We start from the raw sequence: 20,695 nt of genomic DNA, 5'->3' as shown, positions 1-20,695 counted from the left end.
ACACAGTGAGGTTTGTGGAAAAGTACTGCAGATAGGCGTGGTCAGGATTGTACCTTTACTTTGAGTGACAAGGCTTTTGAGAATTCAAATCAATGTATGTCTCATGTATTGAATGTCCAGCCATTGTGGGCTGAGGAATTGTATAAAAACCCTGTGTTTTCTTTGTTCAGGGAGAGCAAGTGAAGTCATCTCAGCAACAGGTTAACTGCAGATTTGACCCTCCCTTGCAAGCAAATTAAAACTACTTGAATCTTCGAATCCAGACCTGCTGTTGAGTGTTAATATTAAATACAGTGCTCCCAAGCCTTAGTGAGGCCTCCCCTGGAATATTGTGTAGAGTTTTGGTCTCCTAATCTGAGAAAGGACGTTCTTGCTATTGAGGGAGTGCAGCGAAGGTTCACCAGACTGATTCCCGGGATGGCAGGACTGACATATGAGGAGAGACTGGATCAACTGGGCCTTTATTCACTGGATTTAGAAGGATGAGAGGGGATCTCATAGAAACATATAAAATTCTGACGGGACTAGACAGGTTAGATGCAGAAGAATGTTCCTGATGTTGGGGGAGTCCAGAACCAGAGGACACAGTCTAAGGATAAGGGGTAAGCCATTTAGGACTGAGATGAGGAGAAACTTCTTCACTCAGAGAGTTGTTAATCTGTGGCATTCCCTGCAGCAGAGAGTTGTTGTTGCCAGTTGATTGGATATATTCAAGAGGGAGTTAGATATGGCCCTTACGGCTAAAGGGATCACGGGGTTTGGAGAGAAAGCAGGAAAGGGGTACTGAGATGAAATAATCAGCCATGATCTTATTGAATGGTGGTGCAGGCTCGAAGGGCAGAAAGGCCTACTCCTGCACTTATTTTCTATGTTTCTATGACTGTGCAGTCAAATAACCAGTGAACTAATATCTCAACACTTCAACCTGCAGTGACAGGACTGAGAGAAGAATATATCAACAGGTGAGATTACATATATATAATCCAATTGGAACAAACTGTTGAAATTACTGACTGCTGATGGCCCAGGGAAGGGCTGGCCACTTTCTACTGAAACCCTGACATTGCCGGGATAGGTGACATAAATGCCATTTAGAGGCAATGTTACCGTGGAATCTCTCTGTGTGGTGCTGTGTTTTCAGGAATGTAAAGAAACTTACCACAAAAGTGCGGATAATCGTACACACGGTAGACCATTATCCATCCGAGGTGATAGTCAATAAAATTACCCACAGGGGCGGATATGGCCCAATGGCGGAATATCCTCTGGTACTTTGCAGATCCCATCTTCAAACGGCCTTACCTGGGTCTAATGCTCGGTGGAAAGCCATCGTCTGCTCAAAGGGGTGAGGAACGTGGCTCCTGTATTCAGGGTTTCCTCGCCCATGGAGAGAGTCGTACGGGCTGAGGGTTGCAGATGGGTCCACCACAGAGACTGGGGACTTAACAGACATGTTCTCTCTCTGTGTTGGGACCAGCGTAGTTTTCCTTTCGTGGCCAGTGGACTTCCCTGAAGTCATAACACCTGTGGTCACAGGACACAAGGGCACGTCAGGCCAGTGGCGAGATCTTACTACACGTTTTACACTTTGTTCATTTACCCTCCAGATGAATATAAATAAATCTTTCATTACTTGTTTGTACAACATTTGGTTTCAGAAATAACCAGACAGAATATCCTTCTTGTCTCCACTCCCAAATGTATTGGCCTGTGAAAGCCGTACCAGCTTACCTTCTTGTGGTCTGCTGACCATGGGTGGGCCCCTGGGAATGTAGCCAGGATAACCTACTGGAGTCCTGCGTGCATTGGGATCTTCATACAGGCCAGGGCTCAGCTGGGACTTTGAAGCTTCGTGCATGGTTGACCGGAGAACCGAGGTCCCAGAGCTAACCACCGCGCTGTGGCGTGCTCGCAGCTGGTCAGTGGGCTTCATGTCTTCATACTTCCGTTCCACGACTTTCACTCCCCCTGAGATCATCTCCAGCTGGTGCATGGGGTGCGGGTGTTTGCTGGGCACTGTGATCAGAGACTTTACATCGTGTTTAATGGCAGACTGGCTCTCGTGCTTCACTGGGGTTCCCTATAACAACACACATTCAATCACTTCAGACTCCAGATCCTTAAACCTGGGCACTTCGCCTGACTAGTTTACAATGGTGATGATTCTAAATCAACCAAGCTTTCCAAAGTCTTAAAAATTGGTTTTAAATTTACAAACCGAACATTCCTGAACAGTTTAAAGTCTAAGAAGTCTCATGTCTAACAGGAGTTCTGACATTTAGTGAGGTAAATCCCACCTAAGTTAGAATAGGTCCTGGTCTGAGATCGCTCCGTACTCTCGAACTTGTGCATTTGCTCGTGTCATTTAATTGGATACCCGCAAACTTAGCTAAAGATTTAAAATAGAGAATACCCAGAATCTGGACTCAAATGAGGTTAGGACCTTCTACAGTGAACCTCCCCTGGGAACCGGGTCTGTGAAGATAGGAACATAGAACTGCGGGACGAAATAGACCCAGGTTGATCTATTTCTCCTTCTACCATCCAGGTAGTCGCATGATATAGGGTTGTTGACCAATCTCAGCAATCAACCTCGATGAGTGAGTTTACAACAGTCCCACTATAGGTCTCTGCACTGACCTGTAGCTGGGTAATGAACAACGAGCTATGGTGGGAAAACAGGAGTCCGGTTTGCCATTCTCTTGGATGCAGTACTGACAGCAGCTCGCTCACTTGCTCCTGGGCCATTTGCCAGCTGACCCAGCAACACCATCTCTTGCAGCATCTGCTCTTTCACCTTAATTTGCTTTTTTCCCCCAATTAATTCCCTTTGGTTTCCCAATAGTCTCCTTTGCCCAGACTATTTCATGCTCAGAGCCCTGCGCTTCAATTCAACCTGCAGTGTGTGTCACTCAAACTAACAAACCCACAGCACAGTGTTTTCCAAGATCGAAAGGTATAGGGCCCAAGTTTCCACATGATTTGCGCCTGATTTTTAGGGGCAACTGGTGGAGAACGGACTATCTTAGAAATCGCAATTCTCCACATTTTTTTTTCTGCAGTTCTAGTCAGGTAGAACAGTTCCACTTTGGAACAGAATTTTTTCTTCAAAAGGGGGCGTGTCCGGCCACTGACGCCTGATTTCAAAGTTTCCACAGTGAAAACGTACTCCAAACTAACTTAGAATGGAGCAAGTGAAGATTTTTGTAGAACTGAAAAAACCTTGTCTACACATTAAAAAATCAGGCGCAGGTTACAAATTAGGCGTCCAGAACGAGGGGGGGGGGAGGGGGGGAAGGGAAGTCATTAAATTCTATAATAAATCCTTATTTATACTTCTACAAATATTACACAAATAAATCCAACCTGAATAAAAATTTATAAGCAAAGAAAAGATTAAATAAACCATCTTCCTACCTGTGTGAAAGTGCTTCAGCCAGGGAGAATTCTGCAGGAGGGGGGGGGGGGGAGGAGGCATCCGTTTGTTCCCGCGGGGGGGGGGGGGGGGGGGGGGGGGAGGAGGAGGGAAACGGCTGCCTCAACTTTCTGAGGCTTCCTGCACCTTCTCACTGCTGCAGGAAGCCTCAGTGCTGATGTGCTGATGGCAAGGTGCTTTTATTAAAAAATGTTCAAAAATTAAACAGCTGCAAAGAACTACAAAAATGGCCGAGTGCCAATGTTTCCTTCACACTGAGCATGTGCGAACGCTCCAACGCGCACGCGCAGGGTTGCCGGCAGGAAAAAAACGAATTTAAATAGTACCCGTCCCTTCCCACTTACAAAATCGGCGCGAGTGTAGGCTCCGCCCCCCTGGGCGCCGTGCCAGACAGACATGGAGCTTCAGGGCGCTCCAGAATCGCGCGTTTTTGGCGCGTAAAACGGGCTCCCAGCTCGGAGGGGCGCCCGTTTTTTATCGTGTGGAAACTTGGGCCCATAGAGTTAGTTATTAGGATCTTAATCTATGCTTGGAGAAGCTCAAGTAAAGGGGACTGGAACTAGAACCGGCGCTGGCCCATTCCCCCCCCCAGTAAAGTCATCCTTCATTAAGAACCTGCATTTATTTAGCACCTTTCACATCCTCAAAACGCCCCCAAAGAGCTTCATGGCCAATTAGTGCACATAAAGGTCCCAGAAACTGCAGTGTAAGTAACGATGAGTAAATCTGTTTTTTGGTTGAGGGATAAATATTGGCCAGGGTCCCGGGGAGAACTCCCCTGCTCTTCTTCCAACAGTGCTGTGGGAAGGCACTGTTCACCCAAGAGGGCAGACAAGGCCTTGCTTTAATGTCACTTCCTCAGTAATGCACTGAGAGTGTAAATTATGAGCTGTAGTCCTGTAGTGGGCTGGAATCCACAACCTTCTGACTCGGAAACGGGAGTGCTACCCACTGACACTGTGACTAAACTGTCCTAGGACTGTCATCAGCAAATGGAGGTTACAGATACTTTTAATGTAAATTCATTTATTCTATTGCCAGACTGCTTGTCCGACATCCATTACTAGATGAGCAGAAATTTCCTCCGACTAAACATTGGGAAGACGGAAGCTATCATCTTCGGTCCCCGCCACCGACTCTATCCCTCTCCCTAGCATCTGTCTGAGGCTGACCCAGTCTGTTTGCAACCTTTATCAGGGTCATATTTGACCGTGAAATGAGGTTACGACCACATATCCACACCATAACTAAGACCGTGTATTTCCACCTCCGTAACATCACTCATCTCCGCCCCTGCTGCTTATCTGCTGCTGAAGCCCTCATCCACGCCGTTGTTACCTCTAGACTTGACTATTCCAACGCATTCCTGGCCGGCCTCCTACTTTCTACCCACGTAAACTTGAGGTGATCCAAAACTTGGCTGCCCGTGTCCTAACTCGCACTAAGTCCCGCTCACCCATCACCCCCTGTGCTCGCTGACCTACATTGGCTGCTGGTTAAGCAATGCTGCGATTTAAAAATTCTCATCCTTCAAATCCCTACATGGCCTCGCCCCTCACTATCTCTGTAATCTCCTCCAGCCCCACACCCCTGCAATGTCTGCACTCCTCTAATTCTGCCCTACTGAGCATCATTGATTATAAATCGCTCAACCATCGGTGGTCGTGCCGTCTGTTGCCTGGGCCCCAAGCTCTGGAACTCGCTCCCTTAATCTCTCTGCCTTTCTCTCCTCCTTTAAGATGCTCTTTAAAACCTCTACCTCGTTGACCAAGCTTTTGGTCACCTGCCCTAATATCACCTTACGTGGTGCTCAGTGTCAAATGTTGTTTTATAACACTCCTGTGAAGTGCCTTGGTACATTTTACTACATTTTACTAAAGGCGGTATATAAATACAAGTTGTTATTAAAATATATAATAAATATAGGAAGTTGGCTTTGATAAGCTGCAGATAGGAAAGTGATACCTGAGAAATAGATCCTTCCACAATCGATCGGCTGGTCTGTACAATTTCTGGGGTTTTGTGACTTTCTTGCCTTGGAATCTCGTGGATTGAGCGACCCATCTCTTTAATGGTAGTGACTCCCTCGTACGGTTTGCCTTTAGTGATGGAGCCCTCAAAGGTTCGCAGTGGGGGGCTTTCCCGTTTGATCTGCTTACTGTACTTCATGCCTTCTTCAAAGGCCTCATTGGAAGCCCTTGGTGTACCTAACAGAACAACGTCACAAACAAGTGAACACTTAAATCGCATGGATCATTGAGTGACCGACCGGGGCATAGAGTGGAAGGACTGTGTGGGTAGACAAAGCTCTGAATTATTTGGTGGGATGAAGAGGTCAGTATTTTAAACTGTGGTAAGGAACACGTTAGAAGCTAGAAAATCAAATGTCAAATATGGCATTTTGTGTATAAAGGGGTTTTCTGCTTAATGCTCACAGCCACTATCTGATAACATTAGCAAACAGAGGACAATATCCCCAATAATTGGACATATATTAAAGAAATATTCAAGATGGGATCCTGCCACCTCTAGTGTGTGTTCCTGGTCCAGTTTCAGAAGGTATAATGCAGACCAGCTCCAAAACCAGATATCCCAAGGTGCTCTGATCTGGTTGGAATCAATGGGCCCGGCAGGAACTGGGGAGAAACTGGTCTTACCTTGCATTATTGACCCCGATGGAACCGTCCTGTCTTTTGATTCTGATAAATGTGGGCTCTCCCTTGCACGACTGATGAGACCTGTATTAGGGAAACAAGAGTTTATTTTCAGTCTTAGTATATAGCATTTTCTGCTATTACATTATTACTGACACTCAGCCAATGAGTCAATTTCTCAATGGCTACAGTTCAGAACATGGAATAAATCATGAACAAAAGGTATAGAGCTACAGGCCAATCGTACTGAATGTTGAGCCATTACGTGTGTACGGCTGAGCTGCAAAGCTCTGGAGTCTGTTCAGACTGTCGGGATTCCTCACCGTTAATGCAGGTGCCTGAACAGGAACGCATTCTCTTTCTGAAGGAGCAGGCCTCCGATCGCAAGATTAAAACCTCGTCTACACAATTGTAAGATACAATCTGTGCCGGGAGCCTGAGAAAATGAGCACATCAAGATGGCTGTTCGGAGGCTGGAGGCACATTGGAGCCACACTGTATTCGTTCTCCTCAGCCTTTGACACTAGTTCCTGGGGACTGACACTGTGGCTCCAACTGCAAGATCCCGGATATCGTTATACGAATGAACAGAAAGGAAACTGCCAGTGGCAGACTCCCGCACAGTTGTACCTTCATATGGTGCCGACACGGGGGACTCGCGCACTGGGAGTCGACTTAACCCACTCTCCATGAGGTCATAGGTCCGCTTCACCCCGTGGAGCTCATGGCCCGTTCTGGGACTCCTGGTACCCTCGCGTACGTTCTTTATAGCTGGTGGCATGAAGAATAAGGACAGGTGAAAGCAAGATAAAGATTCGCAGGTCAGTGCCTTATCATATCTCAGAAACAGTTCTACATAGAATGAATTACTCTGACATACCGTGGCTTATATTTGCAAACATTTTGTACACAGTAAGATCCCACTGACAGCAAAGCGATGAATTAATCAGCTTTACTTGGCATTGGTTAAGAGGAATAACCACCTGAATCAGTGAATTAGGCAGACAGGAGTGAGCGAATACCCAATGGGCACGGAGCGTCAGTCTGGAGCGAGTAACCAATGGGAGTGGAGCGTCAGTCTGGAGCGAGTAACCAATGGGAGTGGAGCGTCAGTCTGGAGCGAGTAACCAATGGGAGTGGAGCGTCAGTCTGGAGCGAGTAACCAATGGGAGTGGAGCGTCAGTCTGGAGCGAGTAACCAATGGGAGTGGAGCGTCAGTCTGGAGCGAGTAACCAATGGGAGTGGAGCGTCAGTCTGGAGCGAGTAACCAATGGGAGTGGAGCGTCAGTCTGGAGCGAGTAACCAATGGGAGTGGAGCATCAAGAACGAGTCTCTGATGTAAACAGACATGTGACAAAGCTGGTGGGTAAATACAAAACTCCATCAAGTGTTAAGGTTAGGCTTAAGAATGGTGAGGTGGGGAAACCAGGCAATTATAGACCAGTTAGCTTAACATCTGTTGTCGGGGAATTGCTAGAGTTTATAAGTAAGGATAGGCAGAGACACGTACACAGACAGACAGAGACACGTACACAGACAGACAGAGACACACACACAGACAGACAGAGACACACACACAGACAGACAGAGACACACACACAGACAGACAGAGACATGTACACAGACAGACAGAGACACACACACACACAGACAGAGAGACACACACACAGACAGAGAGACACACACACAGACAGAGACACACACACAGACAGAGACACACACACAGATGGATAGAGACATGTCCACAGACAGACAGAGATGGACGGACAGAGATGGACGGACAGAGACACGTACATAGACAGACACATACACAGACAGACACACAGACGGACAGAGACAAGTACACAGTGACAGACAGACACAGACGGACAGAGATATGTACACAGACAGAGACACGTACACAGACAGACACAGACACACACGGACAGACACGTACATAGACAGAGACACGTACACAGACAGACAGAGACATGTACACAGGTAGACAGAGAAACGTACACAGACACAGACGGAAAGAGACACGTACATAGACACGTACACAGACACACACACACACATAGGTGGACAGAGACACATACACAGACAGACAGAGACACACAGATGGACAGTGACATGTACACACAGACAGACAGAGACACACAGACGGACAGAGACATGTACATAGACAGACACACACACACACAGACAGACACACACACACAGACGGACACACAAATACAGAGACACAAATACAGAGAGACACACATACACAAATACAGAGAGACACATAGAGACGCACAAATACAGAGACACTCACATACACAGACAGACAAACATACACAGAGATACTTACACAGACAGAGACAGACACACAAATACAGAAACACACAGACACTTACACAGACAGACACTTACACCGATGGATACGCAAATAAAGAAACACACAGAAAGACACGTACACAGACACACAAATACAGAAACACAGAGACACTCAGACAGACAGACAGACGGACACACACAGACACAAGATCTTCAATATTTTAAACGTCTTTACTCACTGAGCTATCAAGGAGATCTGCAATTCCTCCTCTGAGCTCTCCTTCACTGTACTACAGGTATCACATATTAAAGGATGCTACCTTTCAAAGCCCACCAGAGGGAGCTTTACACTTGTTGCCACCTCTCTCCAGCACCTCGCGGTAATCTAGAAACAGGAGACGTGCGCGGAGAAATGTACACACACGCTCGCACACACACGCTCACGCACACACACACGCACACACATACGCTCGCACACACACACACACGCGCGCTCGCACACACACACACACGCTCGCACACACACGCGCGCTCGCGCGCACACACACATGCGCTTACACACACACACACGCTTGCACACACACACACGCTCGCACACACACGCGCTCGCACACACACGCGCTTGCACACACACATTCGCTCGCACACACACGCTCGCACACACACACACGCTCGCACACACACACAAGCTCGCACACACACGCTCGCGCGCACACACACACACACACACTCGCACACACGCTCGCACACACGCTCGCACACACGCTCGCACACACGCTCACACACACGCTCACATACACGCTCACACACACGCTCACACACACGCTCACACACACGCTCACACACACACACGCTCGCACACACACACACTCGCACACACACGCTCGCACACACACGCACGCACGCGCTCGCACACACACGTGCTCGCACACACACGCACGCACACACGAGCTCGCACACACAAACACACACTCGCGCTCGCACACACACACACGCACGCTCGCACACACACACACGCGCGCTCGCACACACACACACGCTCGCACACACACACACACGCGCTCGCACACACACACACACGCGCTCGCACACACACACACACACACACACGATACGGCCCAACCAGTCCATGCCGGCGTTTATGCTCCACTCGAGCCTCCTCCTGTCTTTCCTCATCTAAATTCATTCTCTCTCTCTCCTTGTGAGTTGAGGAGGATGCAAAGACGCTGCAAGGCGATTTAGATCGGTTGAGTGAGTGGGCAAACACATGGCAGATGCAGTATAACGTGGATAAATGTGAAGTTATCCACTTTGGTAGGAAAAACATAAAGACAAAGTATTATTTAAATGGTGATGGCTTGGGAAATGTCGATATACAGAGGGACCTGGGTGTCCTTGTACACCAGTCATTGAAAACAAACATGCAGGTGCAGGAAGCAGTTCGGAAGGCAAATGGTATGTTGGCCTTCAGTGCAAGAGGATTTGAGTACAGGAGCAAGGATGTCTTACTGCAGTTATACAGGGCCTTGGTGAGACCGCACCTGGAGTATTGTGTGCAGTTTTGGTCTCCTTACCTAAGAAAGGATATACTTGCCATAGAGGGAGTGCAGCGAAGGTTCACCAGACTGATTCCTGAGATGGCAGGACTGTCGTATGAGGAGAGATTGGGTCGACTGGGCCTGCATTCACTAGAGTTTAGAAGAATGAGAGGGGATCTCATTGAAATGTATAAAATTCTGACTGGGTTGGATAGACTGGATGCGGGGAGGATGTTTCCCTGGGCTGGGAAGTCTAGAACAAGGGGCCACAGTCTCAGGATACGGGGTAGGAAATTTAGGACTGAGATGAGGAGAAATTTCTTCATTCAGAGGGTGGTGAACCTGTGGAATTCTCTACCACAGAAGGCTGTGGAGGCCAAGTCACTGAATATATTTAAGAGGGAGATAGAAAGATTTCTAGACACAAAAGTCATCAAGGGGTATGGGGAAAAAGTGGGAATATGGTGTTGAGCTAGAGGATCAACCATGATCATATTGAATGGTGGTGCAGACTCGAAGGGCCGAATGGCCTACTACTGCTTCTATTTTCTATGTTTCTATGTAAATCTATCAGCATAACCCTCTATTCCCTTCTCCCCCATACGCTTGTCCAGCCTCCCCTTAAATACATCGATACTATTCGCCTCAACCCCTCCCTGTGGCAGCAAGTTCCACATTCTTACCGCTCTCTGGGTAAAGATACTTCTTCTGAATTCCTTATTTGATTTCTGGGTGACTGTCTTATATTGATGGCCTCTAGTTATGCTCTTCCCCACAAGTGGAAACACTCTCTCTGTATCCACTCTAGCAAAACCTTTCAGAATTTTAAAGACCTCTATTAGGTCACCCTTCAGCCTTTTTTCACGAGAAAAGAGACCCAGCCTGTTCACCCTTCCCTGATATGTATACCCTCGCATTTCTGGTATCATCCTTGTAAATCTTCTCCGCACCCTCTCCAGTGCCTCTATATCCTTTTTATAATATGGTGACCAGAACTGTACGCAGTGCTCCGTGTGGTCTAACCAAGGTTCGATACAGGTTTAACATAACTTCCCTACTTTTCAATTCTATCCCCCTAGAAATAACCCCTAGTTCTTGGTTTGCTTTTTACGGCCTTGTTAACCTGTCGCTATTTTTAATGATTTGTGTACTTGTACTCCGAGATCCCAATGCTCTTCTACACCATTCAGATTCTTATTTTCCAAGTAATAAGTGACCTCCTTAATTTTCTTACCAAAATATACTGACTTTAATCTAAAGGAGCTGAGTGTGGGGGAGGAAGAGTTTTGAGGCTGTCACGACACAGTTTAGAAACTTTTGCAGAAAGTACCATGAAGAATTGAGAAGTTGTGAACTTACTATCATACGACAGTATGTGGCCACTCTTACTCTCATAGATGACATGGCCTTTTGACATTGCCTCCTCCCGGGACTGCTCAGGACTGCCCGATTCCTCGGTGGCCAGTTTGCTGATTGCACCCTTCAATAGCGTATCTGCAGCAATGCCCTGTTGTGACAGGCCTGGAGTGCCCTGCAAACAAAACACACTCCCATTTTATTCCCACTTGACTTTCTTCTCTCCGAGTTACAATCAGCAGCTCCTTTCAGCATTCCAGGATTTGAGCTGAAGCTGGGGTCCTGCAGTCTGCGCTGATGTCGAATGAGCTTTACCGGGCGAGCACAGTCTGTTTCCAAGTCATTCTCATTACACCTGCCAGGGAGACAAAGATCCAGGACATGCACTTCCCATCCCCCAGAAGGAATGTTTCGGGAGCAGCACAGGATTCCCACTCCCTGCAACCCTGATGCTCCGTGTACCGCTCCAGCCCCGAGTGAGCAAGGCGTCTCCACTGACACAAACCGAAAGAATGGACGTTAGCAGAGACTGGATTTGGACAGCGGATATATCTCCACCACTCCAGTCTGGCACTGCCACCTGGGCACAGATAATCTGCCCACAAATTACCAGACTATTCAATTTAATTTCACAAGTTACCGTGGAATTATTGCATTCATGATCTCTAGGTTGCTAGTCTGGCTTCTGTGGGTCGTGAGATCACCAGGTTTCTGTCATTTTGTGGTTAGAACACAAGTATAGGATCCAGAATTTTGCATTCTGTCTTTGTTGACCTACTAGTATTATATTTGGTTTCCGTATACTAATAAAAAAATACCAGCCTCTGAGCAGCTAACATAGGGTCACCGGAGTGTGTCAAGAGGGAAATTGGGAAAACTGCAAATGTAACGCCCTTATTTAAAAAAGGAGGCAGACAAAAAGCAGGAAACTATAGACCAGTTAGTAACATCTGTGGTTGGGAAAATGTTGGAGTTCATTATTAAAGAAGCAGTAGCAGGACATTTGGAAAAGCAAAATTCAGTCAGGCAGAGTCAGCATGGATTTATGAAGGTGAAGTCATGTTTGACAAACTTGCTGGAATTCTTTGAAGATGTAACGTACAGGGTGGATAAAGGGGAACCAGTGGATGTGGTGTATTTGGACTTCCAGAAGGCATTTGACAAGGTGCCACATAAAAGGTTACTGCACAAGATAAAAGTTCACGGGGTTGAGGGTAATATATTAGCATGGATATATTAGCATTAGAATGGCTGACTAATAGAAAACAGAGTCGGGATAAATGGTTCATTCTTGGGTTGGCAATCAGTAACCAGTGGGGTACCGCAGGGATCAGTGCTGGGACCCCAACTATTTACAATCTATATTAATGACTTGGATGAAGGGACTGAGTGTAATGTAGCCAAGTTTGCTGATGATACAAAGATGGGTGGGAAAGCAAATTGTGAGGACACAAAAAATCTGCAAAGGGACATAGACAGGCTGAGTGAGTGGGCAAACATTTGGCAGATGGAGTATAATGTGGGAAAATGTGAGGTCATGCACTTTGGCAGAAAAAAAAAATCAAAGAGCAAGTTATTATTTAAATGGAGAAAGATTGCAAAGTGCTGCAGTACAGCGGGACCTGGGGGTACTTGTGCATGAAACACAAAAGGTTAGTATGCAGGTACAGCAAGTGATCAGGAAGGTCAATGGAATCTTGGCCTTTATTGCAAAGGGGATGGAGTATAAAAGCAGGGAAGTCTTGCTACAGTTATACAGGGTATTGGTGATACCACACCTGGAATACTGCGTACAGTTTTGGTTTCCATATTTACGAAAGGATATACTTACTTTGGAGGCAGTTCAGAGAAGGTTCACTAGGTTGATTCTGGAGATGAGGGGATTGACTCATTGGTTTTGAGTTTTGAGTAGGTTGGGCCTCTACTCATTGGAGTTCAGAAGAATGAGAGGTGATCTTATCGAAACGTAAAAGATTATGAGGGGGCTCGACAAGGTGGATGCAAAGAGGATGTTTCCACTGATGGGGTAGACTAGAACTAGAGGGCATGATCTTAGAATAAGGGGCCACCCATTTAAAACAGATGAGGAGAAATTTCTTCTCAGAGGGTTGTAAATCTGTGGAATTCGCTGCCTCAGAGAGCTGTGGAAGCCGGGACATTGTATAATTTATGACAGAGATAGACAGCTTCTTAACCGATAAGGGATTATGGGGAGCGGGCGGGGAAGTGGACCTGAGTCCATGATCGTATCAGCCGTGATCGTATTAAATGGTGGAGCAGGCTCGAGGGGTCGTATGGCCTGCTCCTGCTCCTATTTCTTATGTTCTTATTAATAACATGTACAAGAGTAAGCTCAGATCTCAGTGCACCAACTTCGTGCAAAGGCATTGCTACATGTAGCTTTCAGCCAGTCTGTATGGGCCACTTTAAGTAGAAGCTTTAAATAGCGAATATTGGGGAGACGAAGGTAGATACCTGAGTGATGGAACCTCGATAGGAAGGTGGTTCTGCAGAAACCTTGCCTGCTGGGCTGCCTCGTGCTACACCTGCCTCCTGGATAGTTGACATTTGACCACCTGTAGAAAGAGAAGGTTCAAAGTCAGTCTCTCCTCCCTTATTATTGCACTGTGTTACCGTGCCATCTCAGTCAAACTACGTGGCAAACAGTGCATTGCAGCACAGTGTAAAGCTGTGAAACATGTTCATGAAATCCTTCATTAAGTACCTAAAGGGAACCCAACCTCATTGAAAGAGTAACATTCACGGTTAGTCACAGGCTTCACTACCTGTCTCTCTAAACTGCGGAGTACAGCCACATTTACTTCATATTACCACAGGGCAGCAAAGCACGTAACTAACGGCCAACCTCTCTGTGCATGCAGTTTCTAGTTGGACCCATCATCCAATGCGCTTACTTTGAAGCCCATCATCCGGATAATGTTCCCAAAACCAACCCATCACGAGGTGGCAGTGCACCCCCCGGGGAGTTTGAAAACCCTGGGATGTTACAAACAAGGTATTTTGGACGTACAGTTACACAAAGCTTCCAGCAGTAGGACAAGAGGACATGAGTATTGATCATCACTGTTATAAGAATTTCTATTTAAACTATTGACATTCTGGGCCGAGAGAATTCAAAAACAAGTTGAAGCTCTGGCGCCCTCTCCTGGTTTTGCAGTACCACCTCCTTCGCACCAACACGTCCCTAATCCCAATTACTGTCGGATCCACAGCATCGCCAATGGGAATCTCATGGCACCACTGCAAATCCAAACAGAACACTTTAAAGCATGCAAAAATATTTTAGCTACTGGGTCACACACAGGGACATCCCGGTTATGATGTCACACAGAGGGACGTCCCGGCTATGATGTCACACGCGGGGACGCCCCGGCTATGATGTCACACGCGGGGACGCCCCGGCTATGATTTCACACGCGGGGGCGCCCCGGCTATGATGTCACACGCGGGGACGCCCCAGCTATGATGTCACACACGGGGACGCCCCAGCTATGATGTCACACACGGGGACGCCCCAGCTATGATGTCACACACGGAGACGCCCCGGCTATGATGTCACACACGGGGACGCCTCGGCTATGATGTCACACACGGGGACGCCCCGGCTATGATGTCACACACAGTTACTGCGTCACACAGATGAATCCTGTTTTCTCCTGAATATCAGGTTTCAAATGTGTATTCGCAATCATCGCAAGGTGAAAATAAACTCAGACCGGGCTCTTTGACTCTGCCACAAGCTGCTGATACAGGCCAAGTCTGAACCATCATGCAGCACTCTCGATCCCGATACAGGCTGTAGAAATGGTGACAACTGAACCACTGCTGCAAATACAGCTGGAGTAGTTTCCAGTCAGTGCCAGTGCCTCCAACACAGCTCTCTGCTGACCTCTCCTGGCCTCGTGTTGCCATTGCTACCATAAAGAGGCCGCTGTGTTCTCAGAAACTGAGACCCGCAGATCTCTTTATTGTCCTCTTACCTCTGACCACGTTTGTCTCATAGGCAGCTCTGGACAGCAGGCCCTCTGGCTGGGGATTGTGGCCTCTGGGAGACAGCTCCTCTTGTTTAATAAACTGTAAAGGACCTGGAACATCAAATACAAAGCTTATTTTAATTTTATTACACGTCCTTGCACTCTTCCTTGGGCTCGTCTCCTCCCAGTAATGTCCTCCAATCACCAGTCTTCCTCTTCAAAACATCACAGTGATCCCCTGGGCTCCCAAATGAAAGGAAACTGTCTCGAAAAGCTGGGGTGCAAAAAGGGAGGTCAATAGAGCAATGACTATCTCAATTTCCACAGACCCCATTCAAGAATCAAGAGACTAAAATGTACAACACCTCAAGAAACTTCAACTGAAACATTGCTTAATGAGTCATGTCTGCTGAGAGATAACTTATCAAAAGGGCCATCAATCAGTGCCGTTAGTTAGAACAGACCGGCACCCAGTGCAGTGAGTACAGGTTAGTTAGAACAGACCGACACCCAGTGTAGTGAGTACAGGTTAGTTAGAACAGACCGGCACCCAGTGTAGTGAGTACAGGTTAGTGAGAACAGACCGACACCCAGTGTAGTGAGTACAGGTTAGTTAGAACAGACCGGCACCCAGTGTAGTGAGTACAGGTTAGTGAGAACAGACCGACACCCAGTGTAGTGAGTACAGGTTAGTTAGAACAGGCCGACACACAGTGTAGTGAGTACAGGTTAGTTAGAACAGACCGGCACCCAGTGCAGTGAGTACAGGTTAGTTAGAACAGACCGACACCCAGTGTCATGAGTACAGGTTAGTTAGAACAGACCGACACCCAGTGCAGTGAGTACAGGTTAGTTAGAACAGGCCGGCACACAGTGTAGTGAGTACAGGTTAGTTAGAACAGACCGACCGACACACAGTGCAGTGAGTACAGGTTAGTTAGAACAGACCGACACACAGTGCAGTGACTACAGGTTAGTTAGAATAGACCGACACCCAGCGTAGTGAGTACAGGTTAGTTAAAAACATAGAAAATAGGTGCAGGAGTAGGCCATTTGGCCCTTCGAGCCTGCACTGCCATTCAATGAGATCATGGGTTAACATGCAACTTCAGTACCCCATTCCTGCTTTCTCGCCATACCCCTTGATCCCCCTAGTAGTAAGGACTTCATCTAACTCCTTTTTGAATATATTTAGTGAATTGGCCTCAACAACTTCCTGTGGTAGAGAATTCCACAGGTTCACCACTCTCTGGGTGAAGAAGTTTCTCCTCATCTCGGTCCTAAATGGCTTACCTTAGGCTATCCTTAGACTGTGACCCCTGGTTCTGGACTTCCCCAACATTGGGAACATTCTTCCTGCATCTAACCTGTCCAAACCCGTCAGAATTTTAAACGTTTCTATGAGATCCCCTTTCATTCTTCTGAACTCCAGTGAATACAAGCCCAGTTGATCCAATCTTTCTTGATATGTCAGTCCCGCCATCCCGGGAATCAGTCTGGTTGCACTCCCTCAATAGCAAGAATGTCCTTCCTCAAGTTAGGAGACCAAAACTGTACACAATACTCCAGGTGTGGCCTCACCAAGGCCCTGTACAACTGTAGTAACACCTCCCTGCTCCTGTACTCAAATCCCCTCGCTATGAAGGCCAACATGCCATTTGCTTTCTTAACCGCCTGCTGTACCTGCATGCCAACCTTCAATGACTGATGTACCATGACACCCAGGTCTCGTTGCACCTCCCCTTTTCCTAATCTGTCACCATTCAGATAATAGTCTGTCTCTCTGTTTTTACCACCAAAGTGAATAACCTCACATTTATCCACATTATACTTCATCTGCCATGCATTTGCCCGCTCACCTAACTTATCCAAGTCGCTCTGCAGCCTCATAGCATCCTCCTCGCAGCTCACACTGCCACCCAACTTAGTGTCATCCGCAAATTTGGAGATACTACATTTAATCCCCTCGTCTAAATCATTAATGTACAATGTAAACAGCTGGGGCCCCAGCACAGAACCTTGTGGTACCCCACTAGTCACTGCCTGCCATTCTGAAAAGTACCAATTTACTCCTACTCTTTGCTTCCTGTCTGCCAACCAGTTCTCAATCCACGTCAGCACACTACCCCCAATCCCATGTGCTTTAACACTGCACATTAATCTCTTGTCGAAGGCCTTTTGAAAGTCCAAATATACCACATCAACTGGTTCTCCCTTGTCCACTCTACTGGAAACATCCTCAAAAAATTCCAGAAGATTTGTCAAGCATGATTTCCCTTTCACAAATCCATGCTGACTTGGACCTATCATGTCACCTCTTTCCAAATGTACTGCTATGACATCCTTAATAATTGATTCCATCATTTTATCCAATACCGATGTCAGGCTGGCCGGTCTATAATTCCCTGTTTTCTCTCTCCCTCCTTTTTTTAAAAAGTGGGGTTACATTGGCTACCATCTATTCCATAGGAACTGATCCAGAGTCTATGGAATGTTGGAAAATGACTGTCATTGCATCCGCTATTTCCAAGGCCACCTCCTTAAGTACTCTGGGATGCAGTCCATCAGGCCCTGGGGATTTATCGGCCTTCAATCCCATCAATTTCCCCAACACAATTTCCTGACTAATAAGGATTTCCCTCAGTTCCTCCTTCTTACAAGACCCTCTGACCCCTTTTATATCCGGAAGGTTGTTTGTGTCCTCCTTAGTGAATACCGAACCAAAGTACTTGTTCAATTGGTCTGCCATTTCTTTGTTCCCCGTTATGACTTCCCCTGATTCTGACTGCAGGGGACCAACGTTTGTCTTTACTAAACTTTTTCTCTTTGCATATCTATAGAAGCTTTTGCAGTCCGTCTTAATGTTCCCTGCAAGCTTCCTCTCGTACTCTATTTTCCCTGCCCTAATCAAACCCTTTGTCCTCCTCTGCTGAGTTCTAAATTTCTCCCAGTCCCTGGGTTCGCTGCTATTTCTGGCCAATTTGTATGCCATTTCCTTGGCTTTAATACTATCCCTGATTTCCCTTGATAGCCACGGTTGAGCCACCTTCCCTTTTTTATTTTTACGCCTGACAGGGATGTACAATTGTTGTAGTTCATCCATGTGGTCTCTAAATGTCTGCCATTGCCCATCCACTGTCAACCCCTCAAGTATCATTCGCCAATCTATCCTAGCCAATTCACGCTTCATACCTTCAAAGTTACCCTTCTTTAAGTTCTGGACCATGGTCTCTGAATTAACTGTTTAATTCCCCATCCTAATGTAGAATTCCATCATATTATGGTCACTCTTCCCCAAGGGGCCTTGCACAACGAGATTGCTAATTAATCCTCTCTCATTACACAACACCCAGTCTAAGATGGCCTCCCCCCTAGTTGGTTCCTCGACATATTGGTCTAGAAAACCATCCCTTATGCACTCCAGGAAATCCTCCTCCACTGTATTGCTTCCAGTTTGGTTAGCCCAATCTATGTGCATATTAAAGTCACCCATGATAACTGCTGCACCCTTATTGCATGCACCCCTAATTTCCTGTTTGATGCCCTCCCCAACATCACTACTACTGTTTGGAGATCTGTACACAACTCCCACTAACGCTTTTTGCCCTTTGGTGTTCTGCAGCTCTACCCATATAGATTCCACATCATCCAAGCTAATGTCCTTCCTAACTATTGCATTAATCTCCTCTTTAACCAGCAATGCTACCCCACCTCCTTTTCCTTTTATTCTATCCTTCCTGAATGTTGAATATCCTTGGATGTTGAGTTCCCAGCCCTGATCATCCTGGAGCCATGTCTCTGTAATCCCAATCACATCATATCTGTTAACATCTATTTGCACAGTTAATTCATCCATCTTATTACGGATACTCCTTGCATTAAGACACAAAGCCTTCAGGCTTGTTTTTTTTAAACACCCTTTGTCCTTTTAGAATTATGATGTAGTGTGGCCTTTTTTGTTTGTTAGAATAGACAGACACCCAGTGCAGTGAGTACAGGTTAGTTAGAACAGACTGACAACCAGTGGTGAGTACAGGTTAGTTAGAACAGACAGACACCCAGTGCAGTGAGTACAGGTTAGTTAGAACAGACCGACACCCAGTGCAGTGAGTACAGGCTAGTTAGAACAGACCGACACCCAGTGCAGCGAGTACAGGTTAGTTAGAACAGACCGACACCCAGTGCAGTGAGTACAGGTTAGTTAGAACAGACTGACAACCAGTGTAGTGAGTACAGGTTAGTTAGAACAGACAGACACCCAGTGCAGTGAGTACAGGTTAGTTAGAACAGACCGACACCCAGTGCAGTGAGTACAGGTTAGTTAGAACAGACCGACACCCAGTGCAGTGAGTAAAGGTTAGTTAGAACAGACCGACACCCAGTGCAGTGAGTACAGGCTAGTTAGAACAGACCGACACCCAGTGCAGTGAGTACAGTTTAGTTAGAACAGACCGACACCCAGTGCAGTGAGTACAGGTTAGTTAGAACAGACCGACACCCAGTGCAGTGAGTACAGGTTAGTTAGAACAGACCGACACCCAGTGCAGTGAGTACAGGTTAGTTAGAACAGACCGACACCCAGTGCAGTGAGTACAGGTTAGTTAGAACAGACCGACACCCAGTGCAGTGAGTACAGGTTAGTTAGAACAGACCGACACCCAGTGCAGTGAGTACAGGTTAGTTAGAACAGACCGACACCCAGTGCAGTGAGTACAGGTTAGTTAGAACAGACCGACACCCAGTGCAGTGAGTACAGGTTAGTTAGAACAGACCGACACCCAGTGCAGCGAGTACAGGTTAGTTAGAACAGACCGACACCCAGTGCAGTGAGTACAGATTAGTTAGAACAGACACCAGTGTAATGAGACTGGGTTTGTATAGGTCCCCCAGCACAGCGAGTGAACACGCACAGCACCAGTCCCCCTAGCTCAGTGAATGGAGACTGGGTTGGCATAGACTGATAACCAGTGCAGTGACGGGGGATTGGGTTGGAATAAGCTAGTTGAAACAAATTATGGAATGACATTGCATAGAATTTACACACAGTGCCAGGTCATGCGAGCCTCCTCCCACTATACTGCATCCCACCCTATCAACATCTGCTTCGATTCCTTTCCCCCTCATGTGTTTATCTAGTTTCCCCTTAAATGTATTGATGCTATTCACCTTGAGCACTCCCTGTGGCAGCAAGTTCCACATTCTAACTACTCTCTGGGCAAAGAAGATTCAAAGAAAGATAGAAAATAGGTGCAGGAGTAGGCCATTCGGCCCTTCGAGCCTGCACTACCATTCAATATGATCATGGCTGAGTATAAGTAAGTCAATAACTAGAGTTCTGAAAGGGTTAATATCTGACACGGAAGCAGCTTGCATCAGTGAGAGTCAATCGATGCATCCTGGACATTGATAACTAGACAC

At 46.8% G+C, this 20,695-nt stretch overlaps 1 protein-coding gene across 1 annotated transcript in view; it reads right to left on the bottom strand.

The window, feature by feature from the left end:
- ncor1 (nuclear receptor corepressor 1) overlaps positions 1-20,695 on the bottom strand; it is a 258,729-nt gene that overhangs the window by 82,728 nt on the left and 155,306 nt on the right. The window contains exons 25-32 of the mRNA XM_070857984.1: positions 15,284-15,388; positions 13,758-13,858; positions 11,286-11,457; positions 6,721-6,861; positions 6,094-6,174; positions 5,402-5,643; positions 1,732-2,080; positions 1,303-1,524 (exon numbers count right to left, since the gene is read on the bottom strand). Of these exons, the coding sequence (XP_070714085.1) occupies positions 1,303-1,524; positions 1,732-2,080; positions 5,402-5,643; positions 6,094-6,174; positions 6,721-6,861; positions 11,286-11,457; positions 13,758-13,858; positions 15,284-15,388 (1,413 nt within the window). The remainder of the gene's footprint in view (positions 1-1,302; positions 1,525-1,731; positions 2,081-5,401; positions 5,644-6,093; positions 6,175-6,720; positions 6,862-11,285; positions 11,458-13,757; positions 13,859-15,283; positions 15,389-20,695) is intronic.

Source organism: Pristiophorus japonicus, chromosome 16, assembly GCF_044704955.1.
Source record: "Pristiophorus japonicus isolate sPriJap1 chromosome 16, sPriJap1.hap1, whole genome shotgun sequence".
In the NCBI taxonomy this organism is placed as follows: domain Eukaryota; kingdom Metazoa; phylum Chordata; class Chondrichthyes; family Pristiophoridae; genus Pristiophorus; species Pristiophorus japonicus.
Note: the sequence above shows the minus strand (reverse complement) of the source record. Positions and strands in the feature narration are given on the sequence as shown.